The sequence below is a fragment of the Meleagris gallopavo genome, chromosome 26 (genome assembly GCF_000146605.3).
Source record: "Meleagris gallopavo isolate NT-WF06-2002-E0010 breed Aviagen turkey brand Nicholas breeding stock chromosome 26, Turkey_5.1, whole genome shotgun sequence".
NCBI lineage: Eukaryota > Metazoa > Chordata > Aves > Galliformes > Phasianidae > Meleagris > Meleagris gallopavo.
In genome coordinates this window covers 4,495,538-4,516,942 of record NC_015036.2, presented here as the reverse complement: position 1 = coordinate 4,516,942, position 21,405 = coordinate 4,495,538, and the positions used below count along the sequence as shown (strand labels likewise).

The following is a 21,405-nucleotide window of genomic DNA, read 5'->3' as shown; positions in this document are numbered from 1 at the left end:
CTCTCCTCTCCTCTCCTCTCCTCTCCTCTCCTCTCCTGTCCTCTCCTCCCCTCTCCTCATGCAGCGTGTGCAGGGATACAGGATGCACAGGGACACAGCATGCACTGTGCATGCACAGGGACTCAGCACAGATGTAGTATGCATAGGGACACAGGACTTACAGTGTGCACAGGGATACAGCACACACACGGCATGCACAGGGGTATGGTGTGTGTGGGGACACAGCACATGTACTGCATGCGTAGAGACGTAGCATGCACAGGGAGTGCACAGGGACACAGCTTGCACTGGGATGCAGCGTGCACAGGGGTACAGTACACAGAGGATGTACAGAGGTGAACAGGAGCACAGCACACCCAGCATGCACAGAAACACACTGCACAGGGGCACAGCACCTGCACAGCATTCATATGGGTATAGGATGCATGGGGACACAGCACACACGCAGCATGCACAGGGACATAGGATGCACTGAGATGCACTACACACAGGAGCACAGTGTGCGCAGGGCTGCAGCCTGCAAAGGTTCACGGTGTGCACAGGGATGTGGCATGCACAGGGCTACAGCACACACAGCTTGCACAAAGGACACAGCATGCACAGGGATGTGGGCTCGTTCTTTGGGCACATTTGAGCCCTTCAGCAGCTTTTCTCAGGTGCAGCGGAGGCATGGATGGTTGTGCATTTTGCACGGGTGTTGGTGTGGCAGTGGGAAGGTGTGGGTCTGTAAAAGGTTCTATTTCAGCAGTGCAGGTGCTGCTGTTGCTGCAGGGTTGGAGGCCTCTTCACATCCATTTTCCCACTTGGATACAAAGCACGGCTGAGCTGCTGTGGCTGAAGGTCATGGGCTCCCATCTGCCCTGCTGACTGCTGCTCCTGGTTCCCCTTGAACTCATGCTCCACGTTTGCATCTGTCCCTGCTCTGAGTTTCTCTCCCAAACCAACCACTGCTGCGTGCTGTGATTCACAGGGTGTGAAGGAGAACAGCAGAGCTGCTGCTATCACTCATTAGCTGGCCTTATAATTATTGTCTCCATTCCCTCCCTCCCTCTCAGCCACTTTTCAGGTTTGTCTGTTGTTTCCAGACTCTAACACCAATAGCACTGCTGCTGTGACTCCTGTTTCTTTGCTTTTCTTTTGCTCTTGGAATTGCAGCTGGCATTAAGGTACTGCTGCTGTTCTGAACTCTAATGGCCAGTTTGTCTTAAAGGACAGCAGAGCATAACCCCAAAAAACAACCAGACAGCCCAAAATCAAAAGTAGACTTCACAAATGAGAGGTGCAGAGTGTGATTCTCAGTGTGCTGCACAGTTCAGCTTTCTGCTGTTGATACACATATTTCTTATGAATGAAGCTGCCCTGCAAATCATTTATTAAGTGGCGATGTGGAGCTGTGGGCTGGTAATTAGTTCTTGTGTTTCCTGCTGCCTCTGTGAGTTCTTCTTTTGGTGAAGAAGGAAAGGCCCCAAAAAATCACGCCCTGTCCTCCTCTGGATTGCACTGCTGTGATGTGGTTTTGCAATGTGGGTTCTTCTCCAATGGAAAGATGTGCCCTGCAGCATTAGGTGGTGTTAAGCAACCAGAATACAGCGTGGAGGTGGGAAATTGACAGCATGGTATAATTGGTGTGCTGTGAGTATTCCTGTCCTGAGGCTCCTGGTTGTGCAGTTCTCATCGTGCTGAGCTGGAGCACCCCAGGCTGGGGGTGTGCATGCAGACACAGGGGGCTCTTAAAAAGTGCAGGTCTTTTGGGAAATTGACATCTGTAGTATTGGACACCGATCTGGTTCTGTTGACCTTGAATGCATTCCTCAGCTTTGTTACCTTCTGGGCAATGAATGCCTGTAGCACATGTAGCAGTTCACTGCTCTGTAGCTGAGGCCAGTGCTTCTTTGTGTCCCTCCCTGGGCACTTTGTATGGCCAAACCAAGGCTGCTTTTTACTCGACCATCTCCTAAAGCCTATAAAGCTTAGAAAAATCTGTTAAGAAAACAATTAGAGACATTTTCTCTGGTAAGAACGCATTGCTGGCTGTGCAAGGACCTGCCCAGGCCTGGAGCTCCCGTGGAGTGGGGGAAGAAAAGCAGTGGAAACCTCTTGAGCCCTTCTTCTGTCACCTCATTGTGAGTGAGAGGTGACGTGCACAAGTGGCATGTGCAGCCAGGCTTAAAATAGCCCCCAGCAGCCCATGGGAAGCCTTATATGTCCTGCTGCACATGCTGGGCTTGGGGAGAGGGCTGCCAGGGCCTGCCAGCATGCTCCTGAGCATGCAACAGGTTGAAAGTTAGTCTGGAAATAGCAGAAACTAAGAATGGTGTTCAGACTGACATTGGTAGTACTGTCTGGCACGTGTGAGTGAGTTTTCGTGTCCACCTGTCAGTGGAAAGGAAAGAAAGAACAAATTGAGAGCTTGGCAGATGTTTCAGGGATGGGTTGATGTCGTCTTGGTCACCTTTTAACAGGAGCTTTCTTTGTTTCTTGACTGCAGGATTACCAGGTTTTAAACAAGATGAAAGAGATAACAGGAATTCAGGATGCAGATTTCCTTCACGCTGCTCTCAAGGTTTGTATGTGCTGTCACTGCCCTTTTGAAAGAAGGCTGCTGATGTCCCCAAAATCAAGCAAGTTCAGGAGGTTCTCCCAAAGCATAACTCAGGGTTGGTGTGTGCTGGTGTTTTTGTGGGCTGATAAGAAAGTAGGAAAGCCGTTGTGTGGCCTGTGATGGTGATACAGCGTGTTCTGATATTGGAAATTGTAATGTTAAATGGGTTGCAATGACATCAGTGCAGAATCATCACTCCCCATTGCCCTGAGATGTATGGGCAAGAGGTGAGTTGCATTGTTTGTATACACAGAGAGTTGTTTATGAAAACTCTCCAGTATTTCGTTGGGAAGTAATGCCCACAAGATGTTAACAGACATGGGCTGAAAGGAGTTTAACACTTAACTTTGTGGTATAAAATGAGATAGAAAATGAGCCATGGTCAGCATTCTGCTGTCCTTCAGACAGCCTGTGCTGTGTTGTGTCACCATACCCACAAACCCATCCACGTAGGCTTTGGTTCCTGGGAGTTTCCCTGTTGCCACGTGCCTTGGTGCACTGCAGAGCAACTTGAATCTCTAGCGAGGGAAATGAAATTAGATAATGGAGTCTATATTGTCCTAGTAATAAAGGCAAAGAGCTTTCCATCAGATAAATTTTAGCCTTTATTGTTTTTGTTTTTACTGCTACTTGTCACCAATAGATAGATAGCTTTCTCCGATGGCCAGCAGAAGCCAAGTTGGAGCCAGTGTGCCCATCTTTGCCACGGATGCATTAAATTTCATATAAATGCAGGTAAATTAACCCTGGAACTATGGATTTTTTCCTTGTCTTTCTGCTAGGCTGCTAAGGGAAACCTGATGGAAGCACTCATCGTCCTCACAGAGGAGCGTGATCAGGAGCCTGGTCAGAACACAGCTGCTGCAGAGCCATCCTCTTGGGAAGGCAGTGCAGTGGGCAAAGAGCCCCCACAAGGTGAGGGGTCCATCTCTGCTCACACTGGGTCTCCTGAAGGCTCATTGTGTCACCCAAGCTGAAAGGGGCCATGTTGTTCCTTCTGCTGGGAATCCCTCCTGTTCCTGTCCTGGCACTGATTTTGTTAGTATGGAGAACTAAATTAGCAGAAAGCACTTTGGTGTTGGTAAGGCTTTCCTAGAACCTGCTCACCTTTGGGTCAGCCAAGTGCCAGTTTAAGGAAGGGGAGCAAGAATGCACATCAGCAGCCTCTGTCAAATACATGTATTGGGTGGAACCCCTCTTCAAGCAGGTTTCATGCTTCTGTATGGCTGAAGGGTTTATTCTGACTGTGTTTAGTATTTCTTGATGAAGGAGAGCTGAATCAGAGGAGTGACTTAGTAGTGTTGTAGTACTGCTTGTCAGTCACAGGTCGTGCTGCTGAGCTATATTTATTTTAAACAACCAGTTCGCTAGCACAGAAAGCCAGAAAACTCCTAAAGCAGAGAGCAGATAGAGAAGCAAATTTCCATCAAGGCTTACTTTTCTTTCTATGGCCTCTGCTGGCAAAGCAGGTGGATTGAGTTTCCTGTGAAGTATTTTCATGAAAATGTAGAAGGAAATGTTAGATTATCAAAAAATTGTTTCTGTAATTATTACAGTTATTGGCAAAACTAGGCTGTCAGTTTGGTGCATTTCTGTTAACTGAAACTTCCCCAAGCAAATTTGCCTCTGGACACATTAGTGATGCCAAAGATCTGTGCTGGGAGCTTAGAAGTAACACCTAGAGCAGTGCAGCTGTACTTTGCTCTACTGTCTAAGGCTTCTGTCTCTTCCAGAACTGCTTATTTTCCTTTCCCCTCTCCTCTGTAGCCAGTAAATGAAGTGGCTCAGTTAGCTGAGCATCCTGAAACAACTGAAGGAAGCTGATTGTATATAAATGTGCAAATTGTATTAAATGAAAACCCTTTATTTCTTAAAACAGTGTCAGTTATCACCACTGGTGTCAAGCCATAGCAAACACAAGCAGCAGCTGGTGTTCCTGATTCATTATTTCAACAGGTTTGGAGCATTCCCATGAGCTCTGAATTGGGGTGTAAGGAAATCTGGCCTTTACATGGCTGCATGATCCTAATCAAGTGCACTTAATGGGAGCTTTGATTTTACAGTGTGATCCAAGCTAACAGAATTTGTATTTAAATTTTTTTTTTTTTTGCTAGAAAATCTTTTATCATGTCAAAAATCACATTGGAGAAGTGTAACATTTTGTAGAAGTTCTTTTTAGAGAAAACATTTGCCTACTCGTGATGGAAGACTGATCAGAATGCTGTCCTGCCTCCAGGTGGTGCTGCATTTGACCCTGAAAAGAAAGGGGACATCCACTCAGCTGTTGCCTACAGACAGCTGGAATCACCAAAAGCTCATGCTGCTGAAAGGTTGGTGGAGCTGTAGGTTCAGAGCTGAAACATTTTAGGAATTGGATGGGATTTATGTTGTCTGTAGTGCCAGGTACTGCCTGACATGCTCCGTGCTGGCATCCTGCCCATGGCTGGGGTGCGTTGCCCAGAGAATCTTTGTGAGGTGGTATTTCTCATTGTCCTTCCTGTCTTGTGACAGACCACAAGAGGTCCATTCTCCTGAAAACAAAAATCGCTCCAAAAGGAAACGCTGTGAGGTCTGGGGAGAGAATTCCAAACAGAGCGACTGGAAAAGAGTGGGAGATTGGCCCGTTGGGATGAAGAACATTGGCAACACGTGTTGGTTTAGTGCTGTCATACAGGTAATGTGGTGGCGAGATTCTTCTGTCACTGCTACAGGCTTGGAGAGAAAATGTCTATCAGTTAGAATTTAACATTTAACAGGAAGTGCTGACATGTAAATGAGTGGATGTGCCTGTCCTCACATAGAGAGGTAGATATCTGTCCTCAGAGTTGAAGAAGATCTCTTTTTTATTTAACATAATTAAGATTTCCTCTGAGCGTGTGCCAAAAGAGCATTTAAGTGGAGACTTTGCACACAAGATACAGATGCATGTGGTCTGTGTGCATGTGTGCAGTTGGTTTTTTGGTGCATTGATGTACAAGTGCTTACTGAATGACAGAAACTTGATTGGAACTGATGATGTAATTATACCGATGTTATTGTTAGCTCCATAATACATGGGGTATCAGGTTCTGCTTAATGGGATACAGTGGCACAGACATTGGAACTAATAAGCAGCTCGGTGGTGTGTATTATCAGTGATAACCTAAACAAGAAGAGACAGCAGTAAATGGAACTGAGCACATTTGCTTCTTGTAACCATTTTACATCAGCTGATAAATGCTGATCCGTTGGCTCCCCATTCATGAGAGGAGGTAAAGTAGCTGCAGTTGGGCTCCTTTCTCTGTGTCACTTGCTCCTGTGTGCTTTTCCTAACACTTTTTCCTAAACCAGTTTTATAGCCCAAGGATGGGAGGTTGAGATCTTTGGGAGGAATCTGTGAGGTAGGGCTGTGCTGCTTTGCCACTCAGGCTGCTCACTTCTTAAGTGCTGTCTTAATGACCTGAAGGCAAGGGAGAATGAAGAGTGAACAGAAAAGGCTGTGGAGTGCATTAGACTGAAATGAGTCAGCAAGGTGGAGGTGTTGATCAGTATTTCTCTCTCCATCCCTTTCAGTCTCTTTTCCAGCTGCCACAGTTCCGGAGGTTGGTGCTCAGCTACTCCTTCCCACCAAGTGTACTTGAGAGCTGTCGGACGCGCACTGTGAGTTTTCATCACGTAAAGTTATGAAGTTTCCCTCTTGTGCTATCCTGCTTTGCTATTTCTTTGAGCAGATTACACTGGGAACAGGCTATCCCAGGCCTCTATCTATGTGTTAATGACTTCTAAACCATCCAGCTGCTTTAAGTTTGGGAAATACTTTTTTAAAGACACAGTCACTAGAAAGAAAAACAAACAAACTGAATGATTCTCATAAAGCTTTCCTCTAAGTGAGAGGCAGGAGAAACCTGCCACATCAAGCTTATTTGGCAGCTCCAGGTTGTTATTTTGTTTGTATTCGTCATAGAAGAACTGGTGTTTGAGTCAGTGTTTGAGTGTAGTGTTTTCACATAGAGGGTGGTGAGGCACTGGAACAGGTTGCCCAAGGAGGCTGTGGATGCCCCATCCCTGCAGGCATTCAAGGCCAGGCTGGATGTGGCTCTGGGCAGCCTGGGCTGCTGGTTGGTGACCCTGCACACAGCAGGGGTTTGGAACTGGATGAGTACTGTGCTCCTTTTCAACCCAGGCCATTCTATGGTTCTGTCAGTGTGAGGGTGCATCCAGCTCCAGTGCCTTCTGAGAAAGGTCAGCAGAAGGTGCTTACAAAAGAAATGTGATACATAGAATTGTCTTCTGCTGTTATGTTGTTCTGTTCTCCCGTTTAGGAGACTTTGGTGTACTTGCTTTTGTGTGTGCTCTTAGTAAAAACAACCCAATGCACAGACAGAATAAACTGATAAGCTCACTGGGTTTTTGCTTTATGTTTCAGCCCTTTGGGCACCTAGAAGTTATTTTTTTCCTCCCATGCATCCCTTGGAAGATCACATTGCTTCTGAGCAACACCACATGTCCTTCTGCTTTTATCCTTTTTCATGTCATCTCTTCCCATGGTTATTAGCTTAGCTGTTAAGGTACATGCACATGGTATTCTGCAGCTCTTGGTTTACAGTGCAGGAAGGGTTTGTCTTCTCTTCTTTTTGTGTTGCAGGGAAAAAGAAATATTGCATTTATGCAAGAACTCCAGTGTCTGTTTGCTTTAATGCTGGGAACACGTCGGAAGTTTGTGGATCCTTCTGCAGCACTGGAACTCTTAAGGGATGCTTTTAAATCAACCGAGGAACAACAGGTAAAACCATGTTAGAGAGCCATTCCTCAAACCAGCACTTGATAACAGAGAAATCCTGTGTGGTTTCATCCTCTTGTTTCCAGAGGTCTCTTGATGTGTTTGGCAGCAGGCAGACAGCTGTCTCTGGGTTGTGTGGGTACAATCTTGGTCACTGACCAGCCAGCACAATGCTGCTGTGCCCCATGCCAGCTGGCTGGTTCATTTCCTCTTATCTGCACACGAACAGGATGTTCATTACTGGTGAAACTGGGGTTTTGCCCTTCTTTTGGGTGGATGGTACCAACTGGATTTTATTAGAGCTGGTCTGTGAGACCAGCAGTGTGAAACCACTTTCTGCTCTGTGTGTTTGACCCTCGACTTCTGTCTCTCTTGCAGCAAGATGTGAGCGAGTTTACACACAAACTGCTGGATTGGCTGGAAGATGCATTTCAGCTCACTGTGAATGTCAAGTGAGTTTTTTAAGATACCAGGAGTTTGAGCTGTCACTGAGGAGAAACAGCTTTTAGATGTGACTGCTTGGCATAGGAGAGGGCTTTAAGCAAATGTTGTCCATGTGTGAGAAAAACTTGTTTGCTGGCTGATGGCAATCCCCTTCAGCCTGAAGTATGCTACGGAGGGTTGGATCTACCTTTCTTGCCTAAGTGTAGGACTGTATTCATGGCCAGTATGGCCTGCAGAGCACATCAGCTCTGGGGGAACTCTACAGGCTGGTGTAAACAAATGGAGGTGGCCTTAAGGAGCCGTGTTTCCATAGGACAATGCCTGCATGTTATTTTCTTTCTTGCCAATATAAGAATTATAGTGTGCTTTTGAGTATGAGAACAGATGACAAGCTTCCTCTGTGTTCTGTGCTGTGATAAAAAATGTTGCTTTTGATCACAGAATGGTTCCCAAGCTGAGGGTTGGATGATGAGTTAGGGCTTTTTTTTGCGACCTACAGATGAATTCTGTGCTTTTTCTTTCTGAAACAGAAGCCCTGGGGACAAATCTGAAAACCCAATGGTCCAACTTTTCTATGGGACTTTCTTGACGGAGGGTGTCCACGAGGGTGAGTGAAGGTTTTGGTAGTTCCACTTTTTAAGTCCTTTGGGTGCTTTGATGTACGGCACATCAGTACTGATGCACGTTTTTGTTGCACACTCTTGTTGGAATTGCCTGGACTTTCAGTGTTTTACAGCAAACCTGCAAATAGTCTTCTTTCCTTATAGAATTGTCTTTAACATTTATATCATGAGTCTTCTGAAAACCTGTAATACTCGTAAGTGCTCATTGTACTCGTTTGGGAGGAGGCTTACCCTGAGAGACGTGCATAGAGAGCTATGAGCACTTCATTTCATGCATCTAACCTGGTGTTTACAACAACCTCTTGTGTTAATCGGAGTTTTTTCTTTTTGCTCACTGAAGTTAGTTCATGGGTTTTGTATCGTTTTCATCATTCAGGCAATACTTTTTCCAAGATCGAAACCTTTGGTCAGTATCCCCTTCAGGTAAATGGTTATCGAAACTTGAATGAGTGCTTGGAAGGAGCCATGGTGGAGGGAGAGATGGATGAGGAGACAGCAACTCAGTCAGTGAAATATGTACAGGAGGTTAGTTGGAAGTTTTGTTGTTGAGCTTTTGGTTGCTTTCTAAAGAAAAACTCAATACGTGTAGCACAGGTGTGTCTCAGTGTAGTGTGCTAACTGTAACTGGCAATTACAAACAGTCTCTAATTGAATACGACGACGTTTTCTGGCTGCCTGGGATCTCACGTCGCTGCATGTCAGCTGTGAGATGCTGAGTCTGCTTGTTTGTAAAGATGTGTTGTCCTGTATAACCAATTCAAGGGGTTTGTTTTGAAATAAAAAGGTAAACGTATGCTTCTGATGCAAGTGTGATAAAGTCTCTCTCTTTCTGTTGAAGCCTACCTGTACCTGAGTAGGGGGAGAACCACTGCCTCCTTATTTTCGGAGGGTAAAAGTACAGTGCTTATCTCTATGGTATGCCATTTGGAATTTGTATCTTTCTCCCTATTACAGTGTGTGTTCTTCTTCTCATTTTCACTCTTATCTTCTGACTGTGCTGATTTATTTAATTTACTTTTTCTTTGTTTTTTTTCTTCTTTAAACCCACAAATCACAAATCAGTCATAAACTACAGCAGCAAAGTAGAAAGCTAAGATGTATCATTGCATTCAGCATCCTGTGTGTATTAAGAGCAGCTGAAGGTTGGTTTGAGAAATGCACAGGGCTGTCTGGCTTAGAAGGGACTGAGAAAAGTATTTTTGTTCTGTGAAAACATGTGGAAAATGTGTTGTTACTTCCTAGGAAGGCTGCATGATAGGGGGCATAGAGGAGAAGGTGCATTTTGTTGTAGGAGTGAGTGCATCAGAGCATCAATGGGGTTAATTAGAACTTACTTTTCCCTAGGTAACAGGTGTAAAATCTTTCCTTCTCTGTTTTATGTTGTCTTGTTCTGAAGGTGAGGCTTTCCCTCTGCTAGCTGCTTTAAAAAGCATTAAAAAAACCCCAGTTTACCTCCACTCTAAATATCTTAGATCTAAAATATGCTGTGGCGCTTTGGTGTGGGGCAGATTTGCTATGGCAGGACGTGAGACATGAATCATGCAAAGAAAAATGCCCTTAGTGTGTTCACAATGAATGTGGCAGGGAATGGAGTGCGCAGTGCTGTGTCAGGTAGGTGCCGTGCTCTTGGGGATGCTTGAAGTGCTGTGAGTCCAGAAAGGCAGAGGAAGGAGAAATTCAACCATGAATCTTTCTTTCTTTGCAACAGTCTATTAAATGTATGGGAAGTGGATTTCTTGTCTGAATCTCCTCATTTGAATGGTTCATAAACAGAGAGGATAAGGAATAAGGCGCTGCTTGAGGACTCCTGTCTTGTTACTCATCATTGCATGTGATGTATGTTGGAAAATGGCTATCTGTTGGAGGCTCTGACATGCAGAATTGATGTAGTTTCTGTAAATTTTGTAAACCTCAGTTAGCAAGCTGTGGATTTGGATGTGTCAGGCAATGAAAATGAACTTTCTGAAAGCAGTATGGAGACTGCTTGGTGGTAGAAACATTAGATGGAAGCAGAAAACCTAATCTCATGTAGTTCAGTTTTCTGCCTAGTCACTCCATGCACACAACATACATCCAGTACTGAAAGACAGATGTTTAGGATGGGTCTGAGATGTGATGCTGAGCAGTCATCTTAAAACAAGTCCCCTCGGGGGCGTTTCTGCTTCTGTTGCAGCGCTGGTTCACCAAACTCCCTCCAGTGCTGACCTTTGAACTCTCCCGATTTGAGTTCAACCAATCCCTGGGACAGCCAGAGAAAATCCACACAAAGCTGGAATTCCCTCAGACTATTTATATGGACAGGTGAGTTGCTCTCTTGTACAGCATGTGGAAAGCTGGTGAGCAAGGATGGATTCTGAAGTACTTATGGAAGACTGCGGATCTGAGAAGTAAATAGATTCCCCACGGTGAGGCTCTGTGTTGTCTCTTTAGGTACCTCTACTGCAGCAAAGAGCTTATTCAGACAAAGAGAGAAGAACTGAAGAAATTGAAGGAAAAAATGCTGATTCTGCAACAGAAACTGGAAAGGTGAGCAGTCAGCTACAGCTTTGCTCTTGTGTGGGTTTGGAAATGGTTTCTTTTAAACAGCAAGGCAGAAGTGAGCACTGGAATCATGGAATCATAGAATGGCCTGCATTGAAAAGGACCACAATGCTCATCCAGTTCCAACCCCCTGCTGTGTGCAGGTCATCAACCAGCAGCCCAGGCTGCCCAGAGCCACATCCAGCCTGGCCTTGAATGCCTGCAGGGATGGGGCATCTGCAGCCTCTCTGGGAAACCTGTAAGGAAGGTGGTGTGTTGGGTCCCTGCGTGGCGTTGCTCTGGTCTGGCTGGGATGGAGCTTGATTACTTCCTAGCAGCTGGCTGTGCTGTGTTTTGGTACTCTGACCAAAGAGCAGCTGATGGCATGCCCGTGTTTTGGCCAGTGCAGGGCACCAAGGCCTGCTCTCTTTCCCTCTGCCCTGAGACACAAGCTGTGGGTGTGCAAGGCGTGCTTCTCCTTGGAGGAAACATGAGGCTTGGAGAGAGGTTTTTGCAGCACAAGGCTCCTCTTGTCACTGCAAAGCCTTCAGAACAGCAGAAGAGCTGCGTGCCTGTGGGACACAAGTGTGTGTGCATGGGCACCACGTGGTTGCAGGGTCCAAGTTTTTGCCTTTTGAACCAAGTCTGGATATGTTGTTACAGTGGAGCTGTGTTATTGGGGTTTCATTTCTTGGTTTTTTGTTTGTACACGTAGGAAATGGTATGTGCAAGGATTAACTTGCCTTAGGTAAGTGATGAGTTATTCTACCTTCACACGAATTGAAGGAATATTTTGGTATCTGTCAAAAAAGAAGCAGCACTGGCTTTTATTATATGAATAGAAATGATTGAGAAATATGTAAGCAGTGCATGGTGGGATCCCAGAATGGCAGCTTTAGGAATGTTCCATGGGGAAATGTGTCCTAGGTTATCTGATACCATATTTATTTTCCAAACAGGCATAAATAAGTAGTGTCAGAAGCAGATATGTAGTTGCCTGTTTGTTGTTTGTCTCAGGCTTAACCAAACAGCTCTACTCCTTCATTAATGGAATGTTTTGCTCTGTCATTGCAGGTACATGAAGTATGGCTCTGGCCCAGCACGCTTCCCACTGCCTGACATGCTGCAATACGTTCTGGAATTCATCACTACAAAGCCTGCTGGAGCTGTGTCCTCTGCGTGCATATCTTCTAATGAGGACTCTCAGATGATGGACAGGCAGTCCCAGGGCGAGTCGCTCATTCTGGGCACACCTTCACAGCCTGACAGGTTGGTAAATGGAAATAAAAACCATTTGTTGGAGAATATGTTAACTTTTCATCTAAGTGCTACTGGTTTGAGTTCAGGAAGTCAATTATTGATGTGGGTAGTTGTGATATATGAGCAGTTAGTGGCTACTTTTCGTTTAGTTTGGTCTATCACTGCAGGTAGTCTGCTGCTTTTTCTGGCTGGTTCGTTTTATTTTTCCTTTTCCAGCAGTGTTGCCATATTCCTGTGGATGAGCAGTGATCCTGAGTTGAATTATGCACCTTTTCCTAATTTTTCTCTTTCATTAACTGTTACATTACTGCAGTATTGGATGATTACGAGCCTGCTCAGTGTACTTGGCTTACACCTGGCTTTTGCTTTGCAGCATGCTGGATGGAAAGGATGGTAAGCCTGAAGATGAAGCCGTCCTATTGGCAAATTCTTCAACGCAGCAACAACTGAACACACCTCTGCAGCCTTCTGCTCCACCAGCAGAGATGTTGGACTGTCCTGCTCCTCACGTGGTTTCTGAGGAAGAGATGAACCTGGTTACAACATGCCTGCAGCGATGGAGGAATGAGATTGAGCAAGATGTGCGAGGTCGGCCCTAAATGTTGGTTGTGATTTTTGTGTTTATTGCCAGCCCGAATCCCCTTCTATTGCTTTGGCTGAATGCATCCTGAGCTGTGCCTTCAGGTCTTTCTGCTCATCTAAAAATGACTCTTTTGTATGTTTTGAGGTAGATGGTATATCCACTGGGCTTAGACCTACCATCAAATGTACTGGTTTCAGCTGCTGTTCAGTGCATTCAGTAGTTACTGTCTGGCTTCAAGCTTTCTTGGCATTTCTAGGTATTTTTTTTAATTCATGGTGTGCTTGGCAGATCTGAAGGAGTCCATTGCCAGAGTCAGCCTATCCATTGATGAAATGTACTGTGACCCTCACCTCCAGCAGGTAGGAGATACCACTTCACAAAGTAAACATTGGACAGATGATGCTGATACTGGGTCTTGGTAGTTGTCAGTTCAAGTTACCCACTTTGCTGTATTTTGAAAACATCCCAGTGTTACAATAGATTACATTTTTTAAAAACAAATCCTAATGTTGCTTTTTCCCTTAAAATCCAGCTCTTACTCATCAGTAAATGGAATGTATGAATCAGTTCTTGCACCAAGGCAATGGCTGTGAATGTATTTTACAACTTCTTCATGAAGATCAGACAACTTCCTTTACTGAAAGTGAGTCTGACAGCTCTGTCCATGTGAACTTGCAGGTTCCCTATCACTTGCACGCTGTCTTGGTGCATGAAGGGCAAGCAAATGCTGGTCACTACTGGGCCTTCATATACGACCAGCCTCGGAAAAGCTGGCTGAAATACAATGACATCTCAGTGACAGAATCATCGTGGGAAGAGCTGGAGAGAGATTCATTTGGTGGCCTGAGGAATGCCAGTGCTTACTGCCTGATGTACATAAGTGATAAGGTGTCCCACGTTGTTGCAGGTAGGGGAACTAAAGCTGTTTTGACTCTGGTGCATTACGTTCTCTCTAACGTGCATCATTGCCAAGTCCCTCAGTGTCTGTGTGGTATAACATTACCCCCTGTCTGCAGATGCAGGAATAGTGAGACCAGCAGGAGGAGGACTGCAGCTTGGGTGCTGACAGGAGAAAGGACCATCTCTGGAACACAGCCAGCTTGTCCTGGTCACATCAGGCTGCAGTGTTCTGGACAGATAGCTCAGCATAATCTCTGTATTTACTGCCACATATTCAGACCTCTTGTTGTAGGAGCTGGCCAGGCAGTGAGCAGATGCTTAGAAGACAGTTCACCCAAAATGTCCATGAAGTAGTTTGTTCCATAGTGGTTTGTTCTTTTCTGAGTCTCTAATAGAGAAAAAGGGGAAAACTGAAGATAGAACTGCACTAACACAGCACTGTGTATTCAAGCTCTCTTTTTGCCTCCTATCTGACTTAATCTTTAGTGATGTCATCACACATGGGGTCTTTGGTTACACAGCCTTCTCTGTTACATGAGATGAATTATTGGTGATCGTGGCTTAGCCTTGCAAGCCTGTTTGCACTGCCAGCATATGAATAGTTACATGGATGAATTATTGTGCACGTGGTGCTATACATGGCCAGCAGCTGTAGAAGAACCTAATAATTTCATGCGTGGTTCATTTTGATGTAATCAATAGCAGCAAACAATAGGGGACTGTCATTTTGTTCATTGCTAAACATTGCTGATGAGAATTTGGAAGCAGTTCTTTGTGATAGGTCTGTTTCTGGAGTGAACCCACAAATTATTTTTTCTTCTATTTAATACAATTTCTGTTGCTTTAAAAAACGCTTTCTTTTACAATGGGTGCACAAGGAAAGATGGCTCTGGTGGAGGGAATTGTCATTTGCTTTGCTTAATTTTAAGACTTGTGGTGAGTTCTGTGTTATTTCAGATCTAGAAGTAGAGGGAGTTGAAGCCAGCATATGGAATTCATGCTTGGGAGCCCACATGGCTCCCTGCTTTTACATGATGCTGTAGATACGATGTCTCAAGCTATGCTATGACCATTATGGCTGCAGGCAGCGTGAGTGCTGTACTCTGCATAATGATAGCCTTGGAGTGCAGCCACGTTTCTGACCTTCTTCCAGGTGAAGGTGACAACTCAGAGGTCGGGCAGTTCCAGAAGGAGGTGGAGGCTTTGCCCCCAGAGCTGAGGCGTTACATCCAGGAGGACAACTGGCGGCTCGAGCAGGAGGCAGAGGAGTGGGAGGAAGAGCAGTCTTGCAAGATTCCTTCAACTGCTTCTGAATCTCAAGAGCTCTCTCCTGAGTCTGGGCCAGGTGATGCCGCGTCTGATTTTGCAAGCTGTGTTGAAATTAATGGTCAGAAAGACTGCTGCTGTGGAGCCTTGTTTAATTTTTGGGTATCTAAGGGGCTGTTGAAGTAATAGAGATGCTGGTGGGGGCTGTGTCCTGCCAATACAAAAGGCTGTTCTACTGTTTTTGCACGTTTGTGTTTCCAGGCTTGTCAACAGAAATGCTGTTTTCCATTCATTTCATGGCAGTGAGCTAATCTCATTTTGCTTCCAGGCATTTTTTATTAATAGAAATATAGAGTGGAGAATGTTTAAATGCTGCTCTCTGGAGTGGGAAAGCATCATTTAGCAATCCGGCGTGTGCCGCAGTCTCTGAGAAGGTTTCATGAGGTGTGTGTGCATGAGCTCACGATGGACCAGGTTCGTGTGGGATGGATGTAGCAGCTGTTCAGCCATGCACAGAAGTGCTCCAAGACATTTTAGAACAAGACAGGGAAAGAAGATGTAATGGAGAGCAAATGCTCATTATGATATTGTGTTTTGATGGAACTGAGCAGCAAGCTCACTCCAGCCTCAGACGTAGTGTTAAATTAGCATCTTGTATCACGTCGTCTGGTGGTGCAGCAGTTTAAGATGTTAATGAAGCCATTACTTTATCTTGAGCCATAATTCCTAAGAATGTGCACTTCTGGTGGATGGCTCCATCTCATTAAGGGCCGCATGAGCAGGTTTATAACAAGGTGGGTGATAATTTCTAATGTGAGTGATTTTGGAGTGCTGTTGACAGATAAAGAAGTTGGTGCGTTTGCTTAGGAGATGTGAGAGAGCTGCTTCACCCTCATGCACTTCTGTTCACCTTTTACCCTCTGTGCATTTGGACCAAGCCCTGCAGTTCTGCTCGCTCACACCGTTTCTCTGCCCTGACAGATCCATCTGCAGCCCACGAGCAGAGCCTGCGCTCTCTGTCCTCAGAGCACGCCATGATTGCAAAGGAGCAGACTGCCAAAGCTATTGCCAATGCAGCCCATGTCTACGAAAAGAACGGCGTGGAGGCAGCGCTCTGCGAGGTGAGGAACAGCCCAGAGAGCAGCCAGCTGCTGTCTGTGTGTTATTCTTCTCAAAGGAAGCCTGGCTTTTTTCATTTCTTTGTGATTCTGTAGCTGTACCACGTTTATCTCGGCCCCCTTCTGCTTTCCTCTATTTTGCTTTTGTTTTTCTTTTTTCTTTTTCTTCTCGGCCACAGACAGAGGAGGTAGAACCAATGAAGGCCCAACTGGGAGAAACAGCCTTTACAGTGCAGGCAGAACAACCTCAGGATGCTAAAGAAACAGAGCCTGCTGCCCAAAGTAGCTCACAGATCTCGGAAGTGGAAATCCCCAGTGTGGGGAAGGTTCCTGTTAGATCTGATGCAGATGGATATAATGAGGAGGTACAGCTCCCAGTGCAGGCCCTAATTGCTGTCCATCACTAACCTCTAACTTTGTAGTGGTTGATTGCAAGCGTTCCTCACTTGTCTGTCATGGAAAAAGTGCTGTTTTCAAAGTTAATTTTTCCCCCTTTAGAAGTGGGGAGGCCAATTTGTTTAGCAGCTTCTTTCCTAAATGCCATCAGAGGAGCAGCTCTGTAGAAGCACTCAGTCATTAGATCTACTCAGTGTTCCTGCAGGTCTTCCTTCTGTATCAGAATTGGTCCTAGATGTATTTACAAACCTCCTTACTGCCTTCAGAGCTTTGTCCCATATATGTCAAAGGGATGGAGCACTCACAGTGTAACTCACAGTATTTCAGCTCCTGGTTTGTCAAACCTGGTTAACCTCACACACACCCAGCAGCATTCTAGAAGATGTCTTTTCACATTCTGGAAGTGGAGTTCACTTATAGGAATATAGAGATAGGTACTGCTTGAGTGTGTTTAATGCATGCCTGTATGAACTTAGCACAAATAATTCCTCTGACACCTGCACTGCTCTCTTGTGTTGCTTAGGAAAACTGAATGGGATGCAGAGGGGATATGGCTAGTGTTTTTCATGTTCAAAATTCAAAGTTCTTTCCTCTCTTCACCATGTTTTCTCTTCTTTTCCTGTCTGTTACTGTTTTCCTCGTTCTTGTTTGTGTTTCTTTTCCTGCTTTCCATGGTAGGTGATGCTGAGTCCAGCCATGCAAGGTGTCATCCTGGCTATTGCAAAAGCCCGCCAGACCTTTGATCGCGATGGGTCTGAAGCGGGGCTCGTTAAGGTATCCTGCTCGTTTGCTTCATTTCCACAAGCATGGAAATCTGTGTTCACAGAATGAAAGATCTGTGCTATGTGTAAAGATATACCAAGCAAGTGGAAGGAGAGGTCCATGCAGTTGTTTTTCTAGATAATGGCTTTTCTGTCCTGCAGTGGTGTTTGTGCTTGCATAACGCCATGTCCTTGCATCCCAGCCTATTCTTGGAGCTTGTAAGAACTGCCTTCTCCCAGAAGGCTATTTGCTGTTTGTACTCCTTATTCTTTCAGTGTTGGTAATTCTCTTGGTCTGGGTTTAAAGATGAGGTTCTCTTTGTCTTTCAGCATCTGTTGCACGTCCTTGGTGCTGCTGTCAGGAAATGAGCGCTCGTGAAATTTGTTGCGTTCTGGAATGAGCATGCTCATGATAACTTCTCTTGTAAAAGGTGTCTTCATGAAAAGAATGCATGGAATAGGGGAATCTGCAACAACACAAGCTGCCCAATGTTGGCTCTGGTGCTAGGTTTTACTGGCAGGTAGATTTAATTAAAAATACAGCATGGGCAGAAATCTCCTATGTTCTCTATCTACAGGAATATAAAGGACAGTATGCTCACGGATATAAGATGATTGCAGTTGATTTTTACAACTCCTTTGTTTGCAAGAGGATTACCAAACCTGTTGTATATATCCCACTCTCTCAGGAAGCCATTCAGATACCTGGATGCTTCAGAAAACCGCATGTTTGATGCATGTCCTTCTGGCTTGGAATGCATCGTTCCCGATGCTCATGGGCTTCTATTCACCAGCAGAGCACAGCTAAGCAGCAGAGCTAGTTATCCCCTGTGGGCACCCCATCGTTTTGGGACAGTTCTAAGCACTGCAGAATTCAGATTGGTGAAAGGATGGATGCCTCAGTGTGTGTGTGCTTTCTTGCCAGGCATTCCACGAGGAGTACTCCAGACTTTATCTGCTTTCCAAAGAGACCCCAACCCCTCAGAACGATGCCCGGTTGCAACACGTGCTCGTTTACTTCCTTCAAAATGATGCTCCCCAGCAGATTGTGGAACGTACCCTCCTTGAGCAGTTTGCAGACAAAAACCTCAGCTACGATGAAAGGTTTGTGCTGTGGGTTCCGTGATGAAGTTTTCCTCATCTGGAAGCAGCTGAGGCCGTCCTTCTCATTTTCTCATCTCTTCTTATGCGGGGCAGGTCAATTAGCATCATGAAGGTAGCACGAGATAAACTGAAAGAGATTGGTCCTGATGAGGTCAATATGGAGGAGTATAAGGTAAGTGCCACCTTTGGCCTTCTTGCAGTCAGAGCTCATGCTTTCCAAAGTGTGTGGGAAACTGGGAATGTGGTTCAGAGCAGTGCCAGCACAGAAAGCAGAAGGGAATTAGCTGAACTTTAAAGGATAGTGTGCAGTTGACTGAGTCAATTTGTGACTTCTGAGAGAACTTTAAACTCTCTAAAGGGTAAAATCAAATACTGTTTTGAGTTGTGAAGGAGTGTGAAAACATGTTGGAGCTGAAACTGACACTGTTTTCTTCTCTTCCTCAACAGAAATGGCACGAAGACTACAGTCTTTTTCGGAAGGTGTCTGTTTACCTGCTTACAGGGCTGGAGCTGTACCAGAATAGAAAGTAAGTATATTTTAATGGTGACTTTAGACAAGATAAGCTACAGCCTAGAAGTTTTGGAAGAATTACTTCTTTCAGACCTTTTTTCAGCCCTGTGATAGAGGCCAATATAGTTTATTCCTGACTCGCTGGTTGCCGTTCCTTGAATGCAGAGCCAATCCTGGTTATGCTGAGTACACTAGCTAGATGTCTGTCCTTACCTCATTTTTCTCCCAGTGAACCTGCCATCACTTTTTGCCCCTTTGGACTGCTATACTAAAACAAAACTGTCTTGAATTAGGCATTGTAATGGGTTTAAGCACATTTTGGAGATCAAGAGCTTGCAGGCTCGACAGCTGGCTCTCTTCTTGTAGGTACAAGGAGTCCCTGACCTACCTGATCTATGCCTACCAAAGCAACACCACTCTGCTGAAGAAGGGAGCCAACAGAGGAGTGAATGAATCACTGATCACCTTGTATAGAAGAAAGTGTCTCTTGGTGTGTAAAGGAGGAGCTCTCAAGCCATTTGGGAGGGTTGTGGAGGGGTGAGAGCAGCCTGGGGAACATCGTGGAGATGTAGAATAATTCAATGAAAAAATGTATGTGGCTCTCAAGGAGACTTGGTAAAGCAGATATGAAAACCAGAATTATGAGTAAGCTATGTATGTGCTGTATATTTATACAACAGTTTGTTAATATGTACATAAATATATTTATGTATTTATCAGTTTGTTTTCTGAAGTACGATTGCTTTGACTAACAGTAGTTGCTTCTCCAGAACGTAGCAGAACTTAGCACCTGGTTCTGTTTGTCTTTATGCTGCACAGCTGCCTATGGAAAGGAACTGAGCTCTGTGCCTTTTCTGACAGCATGCTGATTATCAGAAGACCATGATTGCTTCTTAAAGGTCTTTCTCAGATTCTCTCTCCTCTCCTAGAAGCTGAATGAGGTGGCATCATCTCTATTTGTAAGCTGTGAGGAAGCTCATGTGGCAGAGGGCATTAGCATCCTGAATGAGCTGATCATCCCCTGTATGCACCTCATTAACAACTTTGACATCTCCAGAGAAGACATGGATGCCATCGAGGTCATGAGAAGCCGCTGGTGCTCCTATCTGGGACGAGAAGACATGGATGGTAGGAATGGTGAATGGCCACCTGCATTACCTTATTCATGCTGTTAGTGTGCTGTTAGGGTTACGCCTAGGTCTTAACTAGAAAGGAACAAAGGGACTGCTTAAAACACTGTCTTAAGATCTTGAAATCAGTTTTGTAGCACATTTGGCTATTTCCGTTTCAGTCCCATTGATTATATCATCCTCCTCCTGCAGCAAGCCTGCAGATCAGGCTGGGCGAGCTGCTCCCCCGCCTGCTCGACGGCTCCACGGAGGTGGTGGTGCTGAAGGAGCCCCCAAAGATCCGTCCCAACTCCCCGTACGACCTCTGCAGCCGCTTTGCAGCGGTGATGGAGTCCATCCATGACGCCTCGACTGTGACTGTGAAGTAGATGGCAGAGCTGGCACCTTGGAGTGGCACACTGTGAAGCATCCGTGCACAGCATCCTCTCGCCAGGAGGTATTCAGAGAGGGAAGAGGTGATTTCGTCTTGAGACCTGTGTGCTTTGTAAATAGGAGTGAATGAAAAGCAATATTGCACTTTTGAGATAAGATGTTAAGTGAGAATGCAAAGGACATGAACCACTGTACTAACATGGCACGATAGGTACCTGGCAGTTCCACCTGGCTTATTTTCCTAGGACCAGGCCAGGACACTTGTTCTATTGTGGCAACTTTGTATGCTGCCCAGCAGGCACACATCCCAGGGAATGACACCGACAGCAGAGGAACAGTTTGGTTTATCTGGTGAGCACTATTGGCTGTCATTGATCCATCAGACACATTTACATCTTCCTAAATTATTAGCTGCAGTATATATTCAGATCTTGCCAAACTTCTGTCTGAGAGGAACTGCAGTGCTCACTCTGTGTGTTGTGTGCAGTCACGCGTGCAACTGCGTATTTCAGTTAAGTTAAACAAGCATTTCCCTTTTGTGTTCTAACTGGCAAAAGAAAAGAAGCAGGATTCTTCCTCTGAGAAAGGCAAAATCAAATAATGAGAGTGACAGGAGACAGGACAGAGCTGGAGGCTTTACGGGTGCTGTGGTGTTAGCTGGCTGGTTCAGGGCATAATCCTCCAGGGTGTGTTACCCTCTTGGGTTGGAAAGTGAACTTCCATTGCATCTCTGGTGGATATTCAGTGCTAGATAAGTGATGATAACTGCAAGGCCTAGAATCAGCCCCTTTTTAATTAACTTCCTGTAAGAAATAAATTATGCCTCGTTTGGAGTTCCTTCTGCGGGCAGCCTATGATGTGTTTGAACTCTGACAGTTGTTTAAACCAAACATTCTGAGTAAGTGGAAGAGGAAGCCTGTTTGTTAGGACTATGCAGTTTTTCTGAAAGTGCAATAAAAGCATTTGTTCTATGTTAGAATGAAAAAGTTCCCTCTGTGTATTTTTGTGTTGTTTTTTTCCCTCTGTTGTTATGCCTTAAGGGTTCCTCTTGGCTTC

The 21,405-nt window shown here is 45.2% G+C and overlaps 1 protein-coding gene across 4 annotated transcripts; it reads left to right on the top strand.

The window, feature by feature from the left end:
- The first annotated feature begins 786 nt into the window (after positions 1-786).
- USP28 (ubiquitin specific peptidase 28) lies at positions 787-21,339 on the top strand. 4 transcript variants are annotated; one of them, XM_031556889.1, is made up of 25 exons: positions 787-2,563; positions 3,385-3,517; positions 4,839-4,932; positions 5,114-5,276; positions 6,155-6,241; positions 7,227-7,364; positions 7,740-7,813; positions 8,336-8,412; positions 8,805-8,953; positions 10,602-10,729; positions 10,859-10,954; positions 12,023-12,217; positions 12,582-12,796; positions 13,080-13,150; positions 13,470-13,698; positions 14,845-15,036; positions 15,939-16,078; positions 16,255-16,440; positions 17,150-17,245; positions 18,158-18,336; positions 18,430-18,508; positions 18,784-18,863; positions 19,214-19,337; positions 19,777-19,975; positions 20,170-21,339. In XM_031556889.1, the coding sequence occupies exons 1-25, from the start codon at positions 2,510-2,512 to the stop codon at positions 20,343-20,345; spliced, it is 3,354 nt and encodes a 1,117-aa protein (XP_031412749.1). In that variant the 5' UTR covers positions 787-2,509; the 3' UTR covers positions 20,346-21,339. The 4 variants fall into 4 exon arrangements, with proteins under 4 accessions (XP_031412749.1, XP_031412750.1, XP_031412751.1 ...); XM_031556890.1 differs by lacking the exon at positions 16,255-16,440 and having other exon boundaries at positions 789-2,563; XM_031556891.1 differs by lacking the exons at positions 16,255-16,440; positions 17,150-17,245 and having other exon boundaries at positions 790-2,563.
- The last annotated feature ends 66 nt before the right edge of the window (positions 21,340-21,405 follow it).

Bases quoted from the DNA above. Each gene is read 5' to 3' on its own strand.
- USP28 (XM_031556889.1), top strand. From the start codon at position 2,510: ATGAAAGAGATAACAGGAATTCAGGATGCAGATTTCCTTCACGCTGCT. The intron at 2,564-3,384 runs GTTTGTATGTGC...TCTTTCTGCTAG, and splicing joins TCCTTCACGCTGCTCTCAAG to GCTGCTAAGGGAAACCTGAT. The intron at 19,976-20,169 runs GTAGGAATGGTG...CTCCTCCTGCAG, and splicing joins GGGACGAGAAGACATGGATG to CAAGCCTGCAGATCAGGCTG.